Genomic DNA, 18,927 nt, shown 5'->3' with positions numbered 1-18,927 from the left:
CTATCTTTTATTCCCAGAACAGTGATCAATGGTGAGTGGCATCACAAACATAATAGCTTTAGGGTTAGCTAAAGCAGAGCAGGGGTTCCCAAACTGTGGTCCACAGACTCCTTGTTCAATGGCATTGGACCATAGGATAAAAAAGGTTGGAAATCCCTGAAACAGTGGGAGAAAAGGCTTAAAAGAAACTTCCATGCAGGGGCATATGGCCTTTCATGCAAGATGTGAGACTGTGAAAAAATCTAATGTTGACCAGGTAACAACCAAAGGGGAAAATTGAGGAGTGTTTAATGGCTCTGGGCTTGTACTTGCTGAAATGCAGAACGGTGGGGGAGGTGATTTCATTGAAACCTATTGAATATTGGAAGGCCATGATGAAGTGAACATTGAGGATGTTTCCAATATTGGGACAATCTAGTATCAGAGGAATCAGCCTCTGAATACAAGAACGTGCCTTTAGAAATGCGATGAGGAGGAATTTCTTTAGCCGGGGATGGTGAATCTGTGGAATTCTTTGCCACAGACACCTGTGGAGGCCAAATCATTGGGTGTACTTAAAGTAGACACTCTTGATTAGTCAGGGTGTCAAAGCTTACAGGGATAAGGCGGGAGAATGGGGTTGAGAGGGAAAATAAATCAGCCATGATGTAATGGCAGAGCAGACTCAATCGGCCAAATGGACTCAATTCTTCTTCTATGTCTTTTGGTCGAAATCAGACACAGTGCAGAGGCCAAAAAAGGATGGATAGAGTAGGGAAGAGAGGGTCATTTCCTTTCCAGTGCAGTGGATTCCAGTTAACTGGGCCATCAGTTAACTGGGGCCACTGCTTATTTGGAACAACTCCTAAAGAACAAAAACTAACTGAGAAAAGAGCCGGGATTCCCTTTGTTTATTTGGGACATTATGCCATTTAATTGGGGCAGCAGACTGTTTCTAACTAGCGTCAGACAAGAGAAATTTGTGGTAGTTAGACACTACACCGTGCTTAGAGCAAACACTTTCTAAATAGTGTTAGTTGCGTGTGCTTGTTTAAAAATCAGAGATTTTTGTCAATGATAGTTGGCGAGAAATAAGCAGTAAAACAATTCAGAACCATTTTGCTCCCAGCAGTTTTAAGCATTCTGGCTTGCAGATGCCAGAAACGGCTCTGAGTGAAAATGAAACAACTTAACTACTTCAATAAGTTAGAAGCTATGAAGAATTAAGATATTGACAACTAGAATGTTACAATGTAAATGAAAATTTGGAGGATGAATTCACTGAAATTGTATGCTGATAGTCCATTATCTACACTAGGTGCCTGCGCCAATTCTGTTCATTTACACTCAAAAGAACACGGCAGTGTACACTCAGCTCTCACCTGAGATTCCAAGGAGCTGTTTGTATGCAACAGCAGGCACACCCCCATACACTGCTTCAACAGGTGAGCTAAAGCAGGTGAGGGTAGCTAGCAGGCTTCATACCCCGGTGGGATAGGGACACGCCTGTCCTGGCATGCAAAGTCAGCTCTGGCCGTCAGGATGGGTGAGATCCAATGGCCAGGAAGGTGATCCTGCAGTGTTACATGGAGAATGAAGGGCATAACGAGGTCATCCACTGCAACCAGCGAAGAATCTTGTTGTGACGGTTACTCATACCACTGGACATGGACTTCCGAGGTCGAGAAGAGTGGAACTGCCCCAGTGCAACAGCTTTTCTACTTTAAAAACTCTCCCACACAAGCTTCCTGCCATCGTCGGACACGATGGACAACCACAAGTAGTATTGGTGTTCTCATTTGTTCTGTATTTCATTTAAATAATTCGTTACTCAGTTAAGTGGTAGCTTATCATTTTTATTCTTTAAATATTTCCATGAAACTTCAGGTAATTGAGACAGCTGCTTAGCTGGGCCAAAATGTACTGGTCCCAATGTGTCCCAATTAACTGGAATCTACTGTATATGATACTTAATTTCAAGAAAACAAAATTCACAGGTAGAAGGTGGACTAGACAATTGTGATTGTTTACAGTACATAAACAATTATTCCGTGACTCACCTCATCGAGGACCTGGTGGTACTCCTGGTTTCTCTTGCTTGTTGTTCTCTGGTTTTTTGTCCGCTCCTTCATCAACTCCTGCTCCAGGCCTTGGATGACTTTTTTCAATATTTTAATGTCCTTGGCGACAGTGGCTGTGCTCGAAAGCTTTACCTGCTCCTGGAGCTGCAGTATCATCACCTCCAGCTCCTGCTTCTCCTGCAGTAGCTTGTCAAACCTGAGGAACACACAGAGAAAGAACCACAGTTAATCCTACCCTGCTTGGATCCTTCCCAGTTACGGACAGTGTGGGAGTCTAATAAAAGATTAAATTAAAGATCTTAGTTTAGTTGCTCAAGTTTAATTGTCATTCAACTATACAGTTCTGGTCACCGCACTACAGGAAGGACGTTGAGGCTTCGGAGAGAGTGCAAAAGAGGCTTACCAGGATGCAGCCCGGTTTAGAACCTTGACAAACTTGGGTTTTCAATGGAGCGGGGGAGCTGAGGGGATAGCTCATAGAGGTTCATAAGATTATGAGAGGCATAGATAGAGTGGACAGAGAGTATCTGTTTCCCAGGGTTGAAATGTCTAATACCAGAGGGCATGCGTTGAGGGACAGATGGGGTAGATTCAAAGGCTGATACGAGGGGAGTGGTGGATGTCTGGAATGCACTGCATGGTATGGTGGTAGAGGCAAATACATTAAAGGCTTTTAAGAGATGTTCAGATAGGCACATGAATATGAGGAAGGTGGAGGGATATGGACCTTGTAAAGGTAGGAGGGATTAGATTTGTTTTTTAAAATTTACTTTTTAGCTGGTTTGGCACAACATTGTGGGCTGAATGGCTTGTTCATGTGCTGTACTCTTCAATGTACAATGTACCCCTGAGTACAGCCAAATGAAACAGCATTACTCCAGGACCAAGGTGCAAGACACATTACCAACAGATATACACAGCACAAAACACATACAAGATACCAGTAAAATCAAATTCATCATCATTATGAATGATGCAGTGTGGAGGATCAGAGTGATCTTGGGGTCCGAGTCCATAGGACGCTCAAAGCAGCTGCGCAGGTTGACCCTGTAGTTAAGAGGGCATAGAGTGTATTGGCCTTCATCAATCGTGGAATTGAATTTAGGAGCCGAGAGGTAATGTTGCAGCTATATAGGACGCTGGTCAGACTTCACTTGGAATACTGTGCTCAGTTCTGGTCACCTCACTACAGGAAGGATGTGGAAGCCATAGAAAGGGTGCAGAGGAGATTTGCAAGGATGTTGCCTGGATTGGGGAGCATGCCTTATGAGAATAGGTTGAGTGAACTCGGTCTTTTCTACTTGGAGCGACGGAGGTTAAGAGATGACCTGACAGAGGTGTATAAGATGATGAGAGGCACTGATCATGTGGATAGTCAGAGGCTTTTTCCCAGGTCTGAAATGGTTGCCACAAGAGGACACAGGTTTAAGGTGCTGGGGAGTAGGTACAGAGGAGATGTCAGGGGTAAGTTTTTTACTCAGAGTGGTGAGTGCGTGGAATGGGCTACCGGCATCGGTGGTGGAGGTGGATACGATAGGGTCTTTTAAGAGACTTTTAGATAGGTACATGGAGCTTAGTAAAATAGAGGGCTATGGGTAAGCCTAGTAATTTCTAAGGTAGGGACATGTTCGGCACAACTTTGTGGGCCGAAGGGCCTGTATTGTGCTGTAGGTTTTCTATGTTTCTATTATGTGCCATGTTGTATTACGTGGGCAATCATGGTCCCCATGACCATGATCGTTCTTGGCAAATTTTTCTGCAGAAGTAGTTTTCCATTTTTTCTTCTGGGTAGTGTTTTACAAGATGGGTTTTATCAATACTCTTCAGAGATTGTCTGTCTGGTGTCAGTGGTCACATAACCAGGACTTGTGATCTGCACCGGCTGCTCATACGACCATCCACCACCTGCTCCCATGCCTTCACGTGACCCTGATCGGGGGGAGGGGGGTTGGGGGGTAGGGGAGGGGGCTAGGCAGGTGCTACGCCTTGCTCAAGGGTGAACTGCAGGCTAGCGGAGGGAAGGAGCGCCTTACACCCCCTTTGATAGGGACGGATCTCCATCCCGCCACTACATCAGTAAAATACAGTCACAAAAAATATTTAGACCAAGACCCTGAGCCCATGAATGAATAAGGACAGTGTGAAAGCCATTGGCAGTTCTTTTTGAAACCTCGTAGTATTTTACAGCATAGGAGGCCATTCATTCCTCCAGCTCTACGCTTCCATAAAATAAAGAGAGAATGTTTGTCTTATACTAGAAATATCCCAACTGAGACTTGGTTGATGAAGAAATCCAATTGTGACAACTGACTGTTGTGCCATCAGGCGGGAGGAGAAGATGGCGGCGCGCCTGCGTGTGCGTAGCCCTCCAGTGAAAAATGATATCGTATCTGTTAAATAGGGGCCGTGGACAATTCTGATTTGATGGTGAATGGACGTGAAAGCACAAAGGAACATCTGGAGAAATTTCTGAAACGCCTGTTCGCTGCTGTTGTTATTGTGTGGTCGGGAATCTTTTGGAGGGTAGGCCTCAAAATCCCCGGCCTTGCCTGCTTTTGGCGACCAATAAGGAGGTTGAATCGTTCGGACAGAGATGGTGCTCAGTACTCGGTGTTGGAGAGCTGATCAGAGCTCGAAGTTTCCGGATGACTCAGAGTCGGATTGTGGTCGGCATGGCAGGGAGAGTATTTCTTTCTTTTCTCCGTCTGCGTGAGATGTAGGACATTTGAGAGACTTTGAATTTTTTACTGTGCTCATGGACTTCTTCATCAAGTTATGGTATTGTTGCACTGTTGTAACTATATGTTATAATTATGTGGTTTTGTTAGTTTTTCCAGTCTTGGTCTGTCCTGTGTTTTGTGATATCACACTGGAGGAAATAATGTATCATTTCTTAATGCATGCAGTACTAAATGACAATAAAAGAGGACTACGTGTTTTCATAATCTATTGCATCCCACAGGGACAGACATGGACAGGGTCCTCCTTAGGTGCCCATAAAGCTGCTCGCTCAATTATAGTGTAGACCCCATCCACTTGGAAGCACAATAGACAATGCTGTCAACACCAAGTGCAAAGTAGAACATCAGCCATAACGTGCAGAGATTTTGACCTCAAAATAGCTTTTGAAACCAAGAGAGATTGTGGAATATTGTTGTCATATTTGGCTGCCAACTGAAATTGGCATATTCCATCTTCTCCACAATGGTATCAAGCCTTTATCTCCACCACAATCTCAAACAAAGTTGCATCATCGCCCTAACATTTTCCCCATTCTTTCTCTACCTGACTGCAGTGCCTCACCCCCAGCCTGCTTCCCACTGATGTGGTGGCGATCTACAAGAGAAATGGGAAACCGTTCCACCTACGTCACCCTTCCATCCCCCCACCACCCCATGCTAGGTCCAAGGTCCCCGAACATCAGTTACTGAGCTGCAGTTTGCAGATGACACTTACATATGTGCTTACTTGCTAGCCAACCTCCAAGTTCACTGAGGTCTACGGTTAATTGGGCAGGAAATCAAAGGTCCTTTAACAACCTACAACCTCACCCTCTAAAGATGCGATTCCCTTCATTTGTTTGGGATACTCTGCCACCTAATTGGGATAGGAGACTCTTGACGAACAGTTTCTAACCAGTTCAGATGTGTGAACTCTGCGGCCATTAAACACTACATAGTACTTTGAGTGAACAGTTTTTAAATAGCGTCAGTTGCGTGTGCTTCTGTTCAAAAAGCAGTGATTTTTGTCACTGATAGTTGGTGAAAATTAAGCAGTAAGACAAGATATCTACGGCAAAATGCTGGGAAACACAGATTTGTTGCATCACCTTCTGGTATGGAGGGGCTAGTGGACAGGATCAGGAAAAATGTTGCAGAGGGTTATAAACTCAGATAGCTCCACCACGGGCACTAGCCTCCCCGTAGGACATCTTTGAAAGGTGATGCCTCAAAAAGAGCATAAGACAAAGGAGCAGAAGTCGGCCATTCAGCCCATCGAGTCTGCTCTGCCATTTTATCATGAGCTGATCTATTCTCCCATTTAGTCCCACTCCCCCGCCTTCTCACCATAACCTTAGATGCCTGGCTCTCAGATACCTATCAATCTCTGCCTTAAATACATCCAATGACTTGTCCTCCACTGCTGCCTGTGGCAACAAATTCCATAGATTCACCACCCTCTGGCTAAAAAAATTTCTTCACATCTCTGTTCTGAATGGGCGTCCTTCAATCCTTAAGTCATGCCCTCTCGTACTAGACTCCCCCACCATGGGAAACAACTTTGCCACATCCACTCTGTCCATGCCTTTCAACATTCAAAATGTTTCTATGAGGTCGCCCCTCATTCTTCTAAACTCCAAGGAGTACAGTCCAAGAGCGGTCAAACGTTCCTCTTATGTTAACCCTCTCATTCCCTGAACCAATCTAGTGAATCTTCTCTGAACCTTCTCCAACATCAGCACATCCTTTCTTAAATAAGGAGCCCAAAACTGCACTCAGTACTCCAATTGAGGTCTCACCAGTGCCTTACAGAGCCTCAACATCACATCCCTGCTCCTATACTCTACTCCTCTAGAAACGAATGCCAACATTGCATTCGCCTTCTTCACTATCGACTCAACCTGGAGGTTAACCTTAAGGGTATCCTGCACAAGGATTCCCAAGTCCTGTTGCATCTCAGAACTTTGAATTTTCTCCCCATTTAAATAATAGTCTGCCCGTTTATTTCTTCTACCAAAGTGCATAACCATACACTTTCCAACATTGTATTTCATTTGCCACTTCTTTGCCCATTCTTCCAATCTATCCAAGTCTCTCTGCAGACTCTCCATTTCCTCAGCACTACCGGCCCCCCCACCTATCTTCGTATCGTCAGCAAACTTAGCCACAAAGCCATCTATTCCATAATCCAAATCGTTGATGCACAACGTAAAAAGAAGCGGCCCCAACACGGACCCCTGTGGAACACCACTGGTAACTGGCAGCCAACCAGAATGGAATCCCTTTATTCCCACTCTCTGTTTTCTGCCAATCAGCCAACTCTCTATCCACGTATGTAACTATCCCGTAATTCCATGGGCTCTTATCTTGTTTAGCAGCCTCATGTGCGGCACCTGTCAATGGCCTTCTGAAAATCAGAATATACAGCACCATGCAGAAGTCTTAGACACCTGTGTGTGTGTGTGTGTGTGTGTGTGTGTGTGTGTGTGTATATACATGTGTGTGTGTGTGTGTGTGTGTGTATATATATATATATATATATATATAGTGTCTAAGACCCTTGAACAATATTATATTTGTCATCATGGAGCAGAAAGCGAGTTTGTAAATCCGGCGGGAGCAAAGGCTGTTGGGAATATTGAGGGTGGAGCACCGCAGGAGGGGTGTGGGACAGGTGGCAGAGAAGGAGTGCCAGGGGTGGGGGGTGGTGGCATGGCTGCAGCCACACCCAGCCCTGAGACACCAGGCAGGGTCATTTGAATCCAAACAATTGGTTTATTGATCATTACAGAATGTCTCTCTGGTGCTTCCTGCTCCCTCCCCTTTCCCTGACTCTTCCCACTCTCGATTCACAATACAGACCCATATTTACAGGGCAATAGAGGCGTGGTGCAGTTAAAACAAAAAAAAACAAATGCTGGACTGAAAATGTTATATTTGAATGCACGCAACATAAGAAATAAAATGGATGATCTTGAAATTCAGCTACAGATTGGCAAGTATGACGTTGTGGTCATCTCTGAAACTTGGCTAAAGGATGGCTGCCATTGGGAGTTGAGTGTCCAAGGACATACAGTGCATCAGAAAGATAGGTTGGTAGGCAGAGGGGGTGGTGTGGCCCTGTGTATAAGAAATAATACTCAATCATTAGAGAGGGATGACATAGGATTAGAAGGTGTTGGGTCTCTGTGGGTTGAGTTGAGAAATGGCAAGGGTAAAAGGACCCTAATGGCGGTTGTATACAGGCCTCCAAACAGCAGCCGAGTTATGATTTACAGGTTACAGCAGGAGATAGAAAAGGTATGTCAGAAGGGTAATATCCCTTAGGGAACAGTGATCACAGTAAGATCGAGTTCACTTTGAAATTTGAGAAGGAGAAACTAAATTCCAATGAGTCAGTATTTCAGTGGAATAAACGAAATTACAATGACGTGAGAGGGGAACTGGCCAAAGTTGACTGGAAAGGGACACTAGCAGGAAGGACAGCAGAGTTGTCTGAAGTTTCTGCGAAAAATGAGGGAAGTGCAAGACAGATATATTCCAAATTTATTCGAATGGAAGAAGGACACTACAGTGGCTGACAAGTGAAGTCAGAGCCAAAGTAAAAGCAAAAGAGAGGGCATACAAGGAAGCCAAAGCTCGTGGGAAGATAGAGGACTGGGGAGCTTTTAAAAACTTGCAGAAGGAAACTAAAAAGTCCATTAGGAAAGAAAAGATGAAAGGAAGCTTCAAAGAAGATACTAAAACCTTTTTTAAGTATATAAAGGGTAAAAGAGAGTTGAGGATAGATGTAGGACCAATAGAAAATGACGCTGGAGATATTGTAATGAGAGATGCAGAGATGGCAGAGGAATTGAATGTGTATTTTGCATCAGACTTCACAGTGGAAGACGTCTGCAGTATACTGGACATTCAAGAGTGTCACTGAAGTGATGTATATGCAATGAAAATTACAACTGAGAAGGTGCTCAGGAAGCTTAATGGTGTGAGGGTGGATAAATCTCCTGGACCTGATGGAATGCACCCTCAGGTTCTGAAGGAAGTAGCTGGAGAGACTGCAGAGGCATTAACAATGATCTTTCAAGATCGACAGATTCTGACATTGTACCGGATAACTGGAAAATTGCAAATGTTACTCCACTATTTAAGAAGGGTGGGAGGCAGCAGAAAGGAAACTATAGATCTGTTAGCCTGACATCAGTGGTTGGGAAGTTGTTGGAATCGATTGTTAGGGATGAGATTACGGAGTACCTGGAGGCACATGACAAGATAGGCCAAAGAGAGTATGGTTTCCTGAAAGAAAAATCCTGCCTGACTAACCTACTGCAATTTTTTGAGGAAATTACAAGCAGGGTAAACAAAGGAGATGCAGTAGATGTGGCGTTCTTGGATTTTCAAAAGGCGTTTGACAAGGTGCCACACATGAGGCTGCATAGCAAGATAAGAGCCCATGGAATTACAAGGAAGTTACTAGCATGGGTGGAGCATTGGTTGATCGGCAAGAAACAGAGAGTGGGAATAAAGGGATCCTATTCTGGCTGGCTGCCGGTTACCAGTGGAGTTCCACAGGGGTCGGTGTTGGGACCGCTGCTTTTTACAATCTATGTCAATGATTTGGACTATGGGATTAATGGATTTGTGGCTAAATTTGTCGATGATACAAAGATAGATGGAAGAGTGGGTAGTGTTGAGGAAACAGAGAGCCTGCAGAGAGACTTAGATAGTTTAGGGGAATGGGTAAAGAAGTGGCAAATGAAATACAATGTTGGAAAGTGTATGGTCATGCACTTTGATGGAAGAAATAAATGGGCAGACTATTATTTAGATGGGGAGAGAATTCAAAATGCAGAGATGCAAAAAGGACTTGGGAGTCCTTGTGCAGGATACCCTAAAGGTTAACCTCCAAGTTGAGACAGTGGTGAAGAAGGCGAATGCAACGTTACCCATATAACCATTACAGCACGGAAACAGGCCATCTCGGCCCTTCTAGTCCGTGCCAAACTCTCACCCTATCCTCGTCCCACCGACCTGCACTCAGCCCATAACCCTGCATCCCTTTCCTGTTCTTATATCTATCCAATTTAACTTTAAATGACAACATCAAACCTGCCTCAACCACTTCTGCTGGAAGCTCGTTCCACACAGCTACCACTCTCTGAGTAAAGAAGTTCCCCCTCATGTTACCCCTAAACTTTTGTCCTCTAACTCTCAACCTATGTCCTCTCGTTTGAATCTTCCCCACTCTCAATAGAAAAAGTCTAACCACGTCAACTCTATCTATCCCCCTCATAATTTTAAACACCTCTATCAGGTACCCCCTCAACCTTCTATGCTCCAAAGAATAAAGACCTAACTTGTTCAACCTTTCTCTAATTTAGGAGATGAAACCCAGGCAACATTTTCGTAAACCTCCTCTGTACTCTCTTAATGTTATTGACATCTTTCCTCTAATTCGGTGACCAGAACTGTACACAATACACCAGATTTGGCCTTACCAATGCCTTATACAAATTCAACATTACATCCCAACTCCTATACTCAATGCTCTGATTAATAAAGGCCAGCAAACCAAAAGCTTTCTTCACCACCCTATCCACATGAGATTCCATCTTCAGGGAACTATGCACCATTATTCCTAGATCCCTCTGTTCTAAAGCATTCTTTAATGCCCTACCATTTACCATGTATGTCCTATTTTGATTAGTTCTACCAAAATGTAGCACCTCACATTTTTCAGCATTAAACTCCATCTGCCATCTTTCAGCCCACTCTTCTAACTGGCCTAAATCTCTCTGCAAGTTTTGAAAACCTACCTCATCATCCACAACTCCATCTATCTTAGTATCATCTGCACACTTACTAATCCAATTTACCACCCCATCATCCAGATCATTAATATATATTACAAACAACATTGGACCCAGTACAGATCCCTGAGGCACACCGCTACACAGCGTCCTCCAGTCTGACACACAGTTATCCACCACCGCTCTCTGGCGTCTCCCATTCAGCCACTGCTGAATCCATTTTACTACTTCCATATTAATGCCTAACGATTGAACCTTCCTAACTAACCTTCTGTGTGGAACCTTGTCAAAGGCCTTACTAAAGTCCATATAGACAACATCCACCGTTTTACCCTCGTCAACTTTCTTAGTAACCTCATCAAAAAATTCAATAAGGTCTGTCAAATATGACCTTCCACACACAAATCCATGTTGACTGTTCCTAATCAGATCCTGTCTATCCAGATGATTATATATACCATCTTTAAGAATACTTTCCGTCAATTTACCCACCACTGACGTCAAACTCACAGGCCGAGAATTGCCAGGTTTACTCTTACAACCCTTTTTAAACAACGGAACCACATGAGCAATACGCCAATCCTCCAGCACCATCCCCGTTTCTAATGACATTTGAAATATTTCTGTCAGAGCCCCTTCTATTTCTACACTAACCTCCCTCAAAGTCCTAGGGAATATCTTGTCCGGACCTGGAGACTTATCCACTTTTATATTCCTTAAAAGTGCCAGTACTTCCTCTTCTTTAATTGTCATACTTTCCATAACTACCCACTTGTTTCCTTTACCTTACACAATTCAATATCCTTCTCCTTAGTGAATACCGAAGAAAAGAAATTGTTCAAAATCTCCCCCATCTCTTTTGGCACCGTACATAGCCGTCCACTCTGATTCTCCAAGGGACCAATTTTATCCCTCACTATCCTTTTGCTATTAATATAACTGTAGAAACCCTTTGGATTTATTTTCACCTTACTTGCCAAAGCAGCCTCGTATCTTAGCTTTTCTAATTTCTTACTTAAGATTCTTTTTACATTCTTTATAGTTCTCGAGTACCTCATTAACTCCAAGCTGCCTATTGAAGATCCCTCTCTTTTTCTGAACCAAGTTTCTAATATCTCTTGAAAACCATGGCTCTCTCAAACTTTTAACCTTTCCTTTCAACCTAACAGGAACATAAAGATTCTGAATCCTCAAAATTTCACCTTTAAATGACCTCCATTTCTCTGTCACATCCTTCCCATAAAACAAATTTTTCCAATCCAGTCCTTCTTAATGCTTTCGCATCTCCTCAAAGTTAGCCTTTCTCCAATCAAAAATCTCAATCCTCGGTCCAGTCCTATCCTTCTCCATAATTACTCTGAAACTAATTGTATTGTGATCACTGGACCCGAAGTGCTCCCCAACAAATACCTCCGTCACCTGCCCTGTCTCATTCCCTAACAGGAGATCCAACACTGCCCCTTCTCTAGTTGGTACCTCTATGTATTGCTTCAAAAAACTATCCTGCACACATTTTACAAACTCCAAACCATCCAGCCCTTTTACAGAATGTTGGCATTCATTTCTTGAGGTATAGAATTTAAGAGCAGGGATATGATGTTGAGACTCTATAAGACACTTGTGAGACCACACTTGGAGTACTGTGTGCAGTTCTGGGCTCCTTATTTAAGAATGGATATACTGACATTGGAGAGGGTTCAGAGAATGATTCCTGAGAATGATTCCAGGAATGAAAGGGTTACCATATGAGGAACGTCTGGCAGCTCTTGGGCTGTATTCCCTGGAGTTCAGGAGAATGAGGGGGGGATCTCAAAGAAACATTCCAAATGTTAAAAGGCCTGAACAGATTAGATATGGCAAGGTTATTTCCCATGGTAGGGAACCTAGGACAAGAAGTCACGACTTCAGGATTGAAGGACATCCATTTAGAGCAGAGATGCGGAGAAATTACTTTAGTCAGAGGGTGGTAAATTTGTGGAATTTGTTGCCACGAGCGGCTGTGGAGGCCAGGTCATTGAGTGTACTTAAGGCAGAGATAGATAGATTCTTGATTAGCCAGGGCATCAAAGGGTATGGGGAGAAGACAGGGGAGTGGGGATGACTGGAAGAATTGGATCAGCCCGTGATTGAATGGCAGAGCAGACTCGATGACCCGAATGGCCTACTTCTACTCCTATATCTTATAGTCTTATGTCTTATATCAGAATCAGGTTTATCAGCACTCATGTACGCCACAAAATTAGTTTATTTTGCGGCAGCAGTACAGTGCAATGCATAAACTATGAAAAGTCTTAGGCATCCCAGCTGTATACATGTGCACAGTACAGAGTGTAAAATTCACGGTAGATGGTGATCCTTGATCCTCAATCGGTCTCATATTTGGTAAAGCACTGGAAGAGTTTAGCAGGTCAGGCAGCATCAATGGAGGGGAATAAATAGTTGACATTTTAGACTGAAACCCTTCTTCAAGGCTGGAAAGAAAGGGGGCAGAAGCCAGAATAAGAAGGTACTTGTTCAAAGTTCAAGGTCAATTTTATTATCAGGGTACATACCCGTCACCACAGACAACCCTGAGATTCGTTTTCCTGTGGGCATACTGAGCAAATCTGTAGAATAGTAACTATAACAGGATTAATGAAAGATCAACCAGAATGCAGAAGACAGAAAACAGTGAAAATGCAAATATAAATAAATAGCATTAACTAACGAGAAAATGAGATAGAGTCCTTAAAGTGAGGTCATTGGTTGTGGGAACATCTCAATGGATGGAGAAGTGAGTGTAGTTGTCCTCTTTTGTTCAAGAGCCTGATTAGATTAGATTATGAGGACACGCAGTCCTCTTTTATTGTCATTTAGATGTCTGAGAGGTAGTGACTGTTCTTGAACCTGATGGTGTGAGTACAGAGGCTCTTGTACCGTCTACCAGATGAGTGTGAAATTAAATATCTGACATAACACATGACTTGCACTCAGAAAAGTCAACAGTTCAAGTGAACTTTCTGCTTGATGAGCTGATATTTGTATTTTCAGTCCCTTGGCTATTAACCTGTCAGATGCTCTGCGCGTGACGCTCCCCTGGGGAAGGAGAGAAGGCTGACGAGGCTGACGGTGGAGACATCAGCCACAGCTGCTGCAGCGCCCAGCCGTGAGTCATCTTGGAGTCCTCTAGACGGAGCACGGCTGACACCTCAGCACCAGCCACTGTGAGGGACTCAGCTCTCATTCTCCCCTCACACTTCTCAAATCAGTGGTCATGTCTGGTCATTAGCAAGAGCACATGGTGTGTGGGCTGAACAGACATTCCTTTCCCATGTTACAACTGGAAGCACTTCATAGATGGCAGATCACACAAACTGGTAAACACACACCAAATGCTGGAGGAACTCAGCAGGTCAGACAGTGTCGATGGTCAGAGTAACACACACAAAATGCTGGAGGAACTCAGCAGGTCAGACTGTCGATGGTCAGAGTAACACACACAAAATGCTGGAGGAACTCAGCGGGTCAGACAGTGTCGATGGTCAGAGTAACACACACAAAATGCTGGAGGAACTCAGCAGGTCAGACAGTGTCGATGGTCAGAGTAACACACACAAAATGCTGGAGGAACTCAGCGGGTCAGACAGTGTCGATGGTCAGAGTAACACACACAAAATGCTGGAGGAACTCAGCAGGTCAGACAGTGTCGATGGTCAGAGTAACACACACAAAATGCTGGAGGAACTCAGCGGGTCAGACAGTGTCGATAGTCAGAGTAACACACACAAAATGCTGGAGGAACTCAGCAGGTCAGACAGTGTCGATGGTCAGAGTAACACACACAAAATGCTGGAGGAACTCAGCGGGTCAGACAGTGTCGATGGTCAGAGTAACACACACAAAATGCTGGAGGAACTCAGCAGGTCAGACAGTGTCGATGGTCAGAGTAACACACACAAAATGCTGGAGGAACTCAGCAGGTCAGACAGTGTCGATGGTCAGAGTAACACACACAAAATGCTGGAGGAACTCAGCAGGTCAGACAGTGTCGATGGTCAGAGTAACACACACAAAATTACATCCCAACTCCTATACTCAATGTTCTGATTTATAAAGGCCAGCACACCAAAAGCTTTCTTCACCACCCTATCCACATGAGATTCCACCTCCAGGGAACTATGCACCATTATTCCTAGGTCCCTCTGTTGTACTGCATTCTTCAATGCCCTACCATTTACCATGCATGGCCTACTTTGATTGGTCCTACCAAAATGTAGCACCTCACATTTTTCAGCATTAAACTCCATCTGCCATCTTTCAGCCCACTCTTCTAACTGGCTTAAATCTCTCTGCAAGCTTTGAAAACCTACTTCATTATCCACAACGCCACCTAGCTTAGTATCATCTACATACTTACTCATCCAATTTACCACCCCATCATCCAGATCATTAACGTATATGACAAATAACATTGGTTCTCCAGGCCTGAGTTTATTATTGTCAGTTATAGAGTCATACAGCACCACAGCATAGAAACAGACTCTTCAGCCCATTTAGTCCGTGCCAGCCCAGTTTACTGTCTAGTCTCAGACCATAGCCCTCCATACCCTCTAATCCATGTACATGTCCAAACTTCAATCAAACCCACATCTACCACTTCCACTGGCAGCTTAAACCGCATATGCATCACCTCCCGAGGGAAGAAGTTTCCCTCAGATTCCCCTAAATATTTCATGTTTCACCTTAACCAATAACCTCTAGTTCTAGTCTCACCACACACGAGGGGAAAACGCCTGCATGCGAATCCCTGTCTATCGTTCATTCATTATGTGCCCTGTAATAGGGCGTGGGCAATCATCGTCTTCCCATACCACAATTGTTCTTGGCAAATTTTTCTACAGTACTGGTTTGCCATTGACTTCTTCTGGGCTGTGCCTTTACAGGATGAGTGACCCCAGCCATTATCAATACTCTTCAGAGATTGTCTGCCTGGTGTCAGTGGTCACATAACCAGGAATTGTGATATGCACCTGCTGTTCATACGACCATCCACCACCTGCTCCCATGACTCCATGTGATCCTATTCGAGAGCCAACAGGTGAGCATCCTTTGGTAGAGATCTACCTACCAAAGGATATGGTTAATTACAGGGAACGAGTACGACCAAGAGCTAGGATAAGAGGTTCTGAGTGTCCAGTGTGTTGGTATGGGAGAGTGTTTTCCAGCATTGAAGGTTTACCAGTCCACCAAGCAAAGTTGAAGTGCTATTCCATCCCAGTGGATGAAGATGAGATTACTTCACCAAGCACAGATGATGTGGTCTTTTCAACCACTGATTCATAAGCTACAGCGATTCACTCTGGACGGAGTCATCATACTCCAAGTCTGGCGAGAGATAACTCAGGTCAGGTTTCAGACCACAGTACCCAGGTAGATCCTTCGCATGATGGCGGTGGTGAGGAGGTAGAGAAGAAGAGGAAGGTCAAGGGGCCAGCAATGGCAGATGAGAAGGCTTGGCGTGTATTTGATGAGGATATCAGTATGATGTTGGAGAACACTCTCAGGGGAACATCAAAGAGAAAGTTGGAAGTGATGGGCGATATGATTTACGATGTTGGAAAGTACAGGTTTGGTTTGGTTGAGTTGAAGAAAACAAAGCCTACACAGCAACCAAGCAGGCGCCAGAAGGAGATTAGTAGGTTGAGGAGAGAACTTAGATCGTTGAGGCAGAGGTGGAAGGTAGCAAGTGAGGGTGACAAGCCAGGGCTTGCTGATCTCCGAGAGCATTTTCGAATAAAATTAGCATCACTCCGTCGTGCAGAGTCACAACATAAAAAGAGAAAGAAAAGAGAGAAGGCAAGAAAGTTGTTCTTTGAGAACCCTCACGAGTTCACAAAGAAACTGTTTGAACAAAGTAGGAGCGGGCAGCTTAAATTTTCTCAACAAGAACTTGAGGATCACTTGGCAAGCACTTACTCTAACGAACAGCGGGAGGCTCCTTTGCTTGACATTTCAGGGCTTGTGAAGCCTACCAAGCCAGGAGTGAAGTTTGATCTGTCAGAACCCAAACTGGCAGAAGTCGAACGGATCATCAGAAAGGCAAGGTCAGGCTCAGTGCCAGGACCTAATGGAGTGCCGTATAAGGTGTTCAAGAAGTGTGAACAGCTGAGGAAATACTTGTGGAGATTGTTAAAGGTGGTGTAGAGACAAGGTGTTATTCCTTTGTCATGGAGTGAGGCTGAAGGAGTATACATCCCGAAGGAAGAGAATTCTTCTCCATTGAATCAGTTCCGACCAATTTCACTCCTGAATGTAGAGGAGAAGATTATGTTGGCATTCTGGCAGAAAGAATATCTTCATTTGTGATAGAGAATTTGTGATTAGTAAATACATCTGTGCAGAAGGCAGGAGTACCAGGCTTCCCAGGATGCCTTGAACATTCTACTATGATATGACATACCATCCAGGAATCAAAAAGGTTGAGGAGAAATCTGGCTGTAGTTTGGCTTGATCAGGCAAATGTGTATGGTTCTGTTCCCCATGTCCCTGGCTAAGTTTGTGATGGAATTCCTATGGATTCCTGCTAAGGTGAGGAACTTTGTTATGCAGTACTACAACGATTTCCGGATGAGGTTTTCCACTCAGCAGTTTACCACTAGGTGGCAGAGCTTGGATATTGGAATCCCAATGGGATGTGCAATTTCACACATCCTTTTTGTGTTAGCCATGGAGGTCATTGTGAGGGCTGCAGAATCAGTGGGACCAGGTGTCGCACTTGATGGTGGAGGGGAGTTACCACCAGTATGAAGGTTCATGGACAATCTTACCCTTTTGGGTCCCAGCACGGAGGCAGTGGAAAATGTACTATCTAGACTCGAGGAGCTAATAGATTGGGGAAAAATGAAGTTCAAGACCAAGAAGTCAAGGAGCCTTGTTCTTAGGAGAGGAAAGCTGGTTGACTTTCATTTCACCCATTATGGAGAGGAGATTCCATCCATTCAGGACCAACCAGTTAAGAGCCTCGGGCGATGGTACACAGAGGAGCTGAGAGACACCAAGAGGGTTCAAGAGACAGGAGAACAGATCAGTAGAGGTCTGATGTCTGTCCACAAGTATGGCTTGCCTGGCAAGTTGAAGTTGTGGTGCTTGCAGTACAGACTGATGCCACGGATAATGTGGCCACTGACTGTCTATGAAGTGGCAATGTCCCATGTTAAGGCAATGGAATGGAAGATCAACAAGTATGTGAAGAAGTGGCTTGGAGTACCGAGCAGCCTCACCAATGTTGCAATCCACAGTAGCCAGACAAAGCTTACCATCCCAGTGCAATCCCTTGTTGAGGAGGTCAAGGTAGCCAAGGTAAGATCATTCTTGATGCTTCGAGACTCAAAAGACCTTGTCATCAAGAACACCCAGGAGGATGTGAGATCAGGCAGGAAGTGGTCAGCCCGTGTAGCAGTTGATGAGGCAGAGTCTAGATTGAAGCACAAGGAGACAGTTGGGACTAGCCCGCAAGGGACTTGGATGGACAACCCACAAGTGGTGGTCATCTTCTACAGGTAAGGAGCGCCTTGAGCTTGAAACACAAGAAATATGAGAGGTAGAAGTGGAGAAGAGGTTAGCCTGGCCAAACAAAGGGGTTGGACCCGGTGGAAAAGTGTTGAACAACGACATCTACCTTGGAATGTTCTGTGGCAGATGGAACCGCTTCTTTTCTATGCAGAGCAGCGTACGATCTGCTCCCAACACCTGCCAACCTCAGCACCTGGTATGAAGACAAGACAGACAGGTGTGCTGCTTGTGGCGAGAAGGGAACACTCCAACATATTTTGAGTGCATGCAGAGTCAATCTTTCCAGCGGCATGTACACTTGGAGACATAACAACGTTCTCAAAGTTGTAACAGAAGCAGTCGAGCAGAGAGTACGCAGCACAACTTATCTCATGCCCCATGCTGCACAGAACATCACATATCAGTTGTGAAAGAAGGCTCCAAGTCAAGGGTATACAGCGCAGGCTCACGATCAAGCGTACTTTCTTCAGCCAATGATTGGTGTGTCAAGGCTGACCTGGACGGGAAAGGCAGTTTCCCGGAGCAAATAGCCTTCACTACATTGCGTCCAGTTATAATGGTATGGTCTGACACCAGTAGAGAAGTGGTTATTGGTGAACTCACAGTCCCCTGGAAAGACAACATCGATGAAGCAAGTTAACCAAGTATGCAGAATTAAGATCAGAGTGCAGAGACAGAGCGTGGAAGGTCTTATGCTATCCATTCCAAGAAGGCTGTGGTGGGTTTATTGTGTTCAGTCTCCAGAAGTGGCTGCGTGACCTTGGCTTCACTAGAAGAGAGATCAAGTCA

The 18,927-nt window shown here is 44.5% G+C and overlaps 1 protein-coding gene across 3 annotated transcripts in view; it reads right to left on the bottom strand.

Moving 5' to 3' along the window:
* Positions 1–18,927, bottom strand: part of ccdc61 (coiled-coil domain containing 61) — a 103,192-nt gene that overhangs the window by 51,064 nt on the left and 33,201 nt on the right. For all 3 annotated transcript variants that reach the window (XM_072274526.1, XM_072274527.1, XM_072274525.1), the window contains one exon: positions 2,040–2,256. In XM_072274526.1, the coding sequence (XP_072130627.1) occupies positions 2,040–2,256 (217 nt within the window). The remainder of the gene's footprint in view (positions 1–2,039; positions 2,257–18,927) is intronic.

The sequence above is a fragment of the Mobula birostris genome, chromosome 12 (genome assembly GCF_030028105.1).
Source record: "Mobula birostris isolate sMobBir1 chromosome 12, sMobBir1.hap1, whole genome shotgun sequence".
Taxonomy (NCBI): domain Eukaryota; kingdom Metazoa; phylum Chordata; class Chondrichthyes; order Myliobatiformes; family Myliobatidae; genus Mobula; species Mobula birostris.
This window is presented reverse-complemented; position numbering and strand designations above follow the sequence as displayed.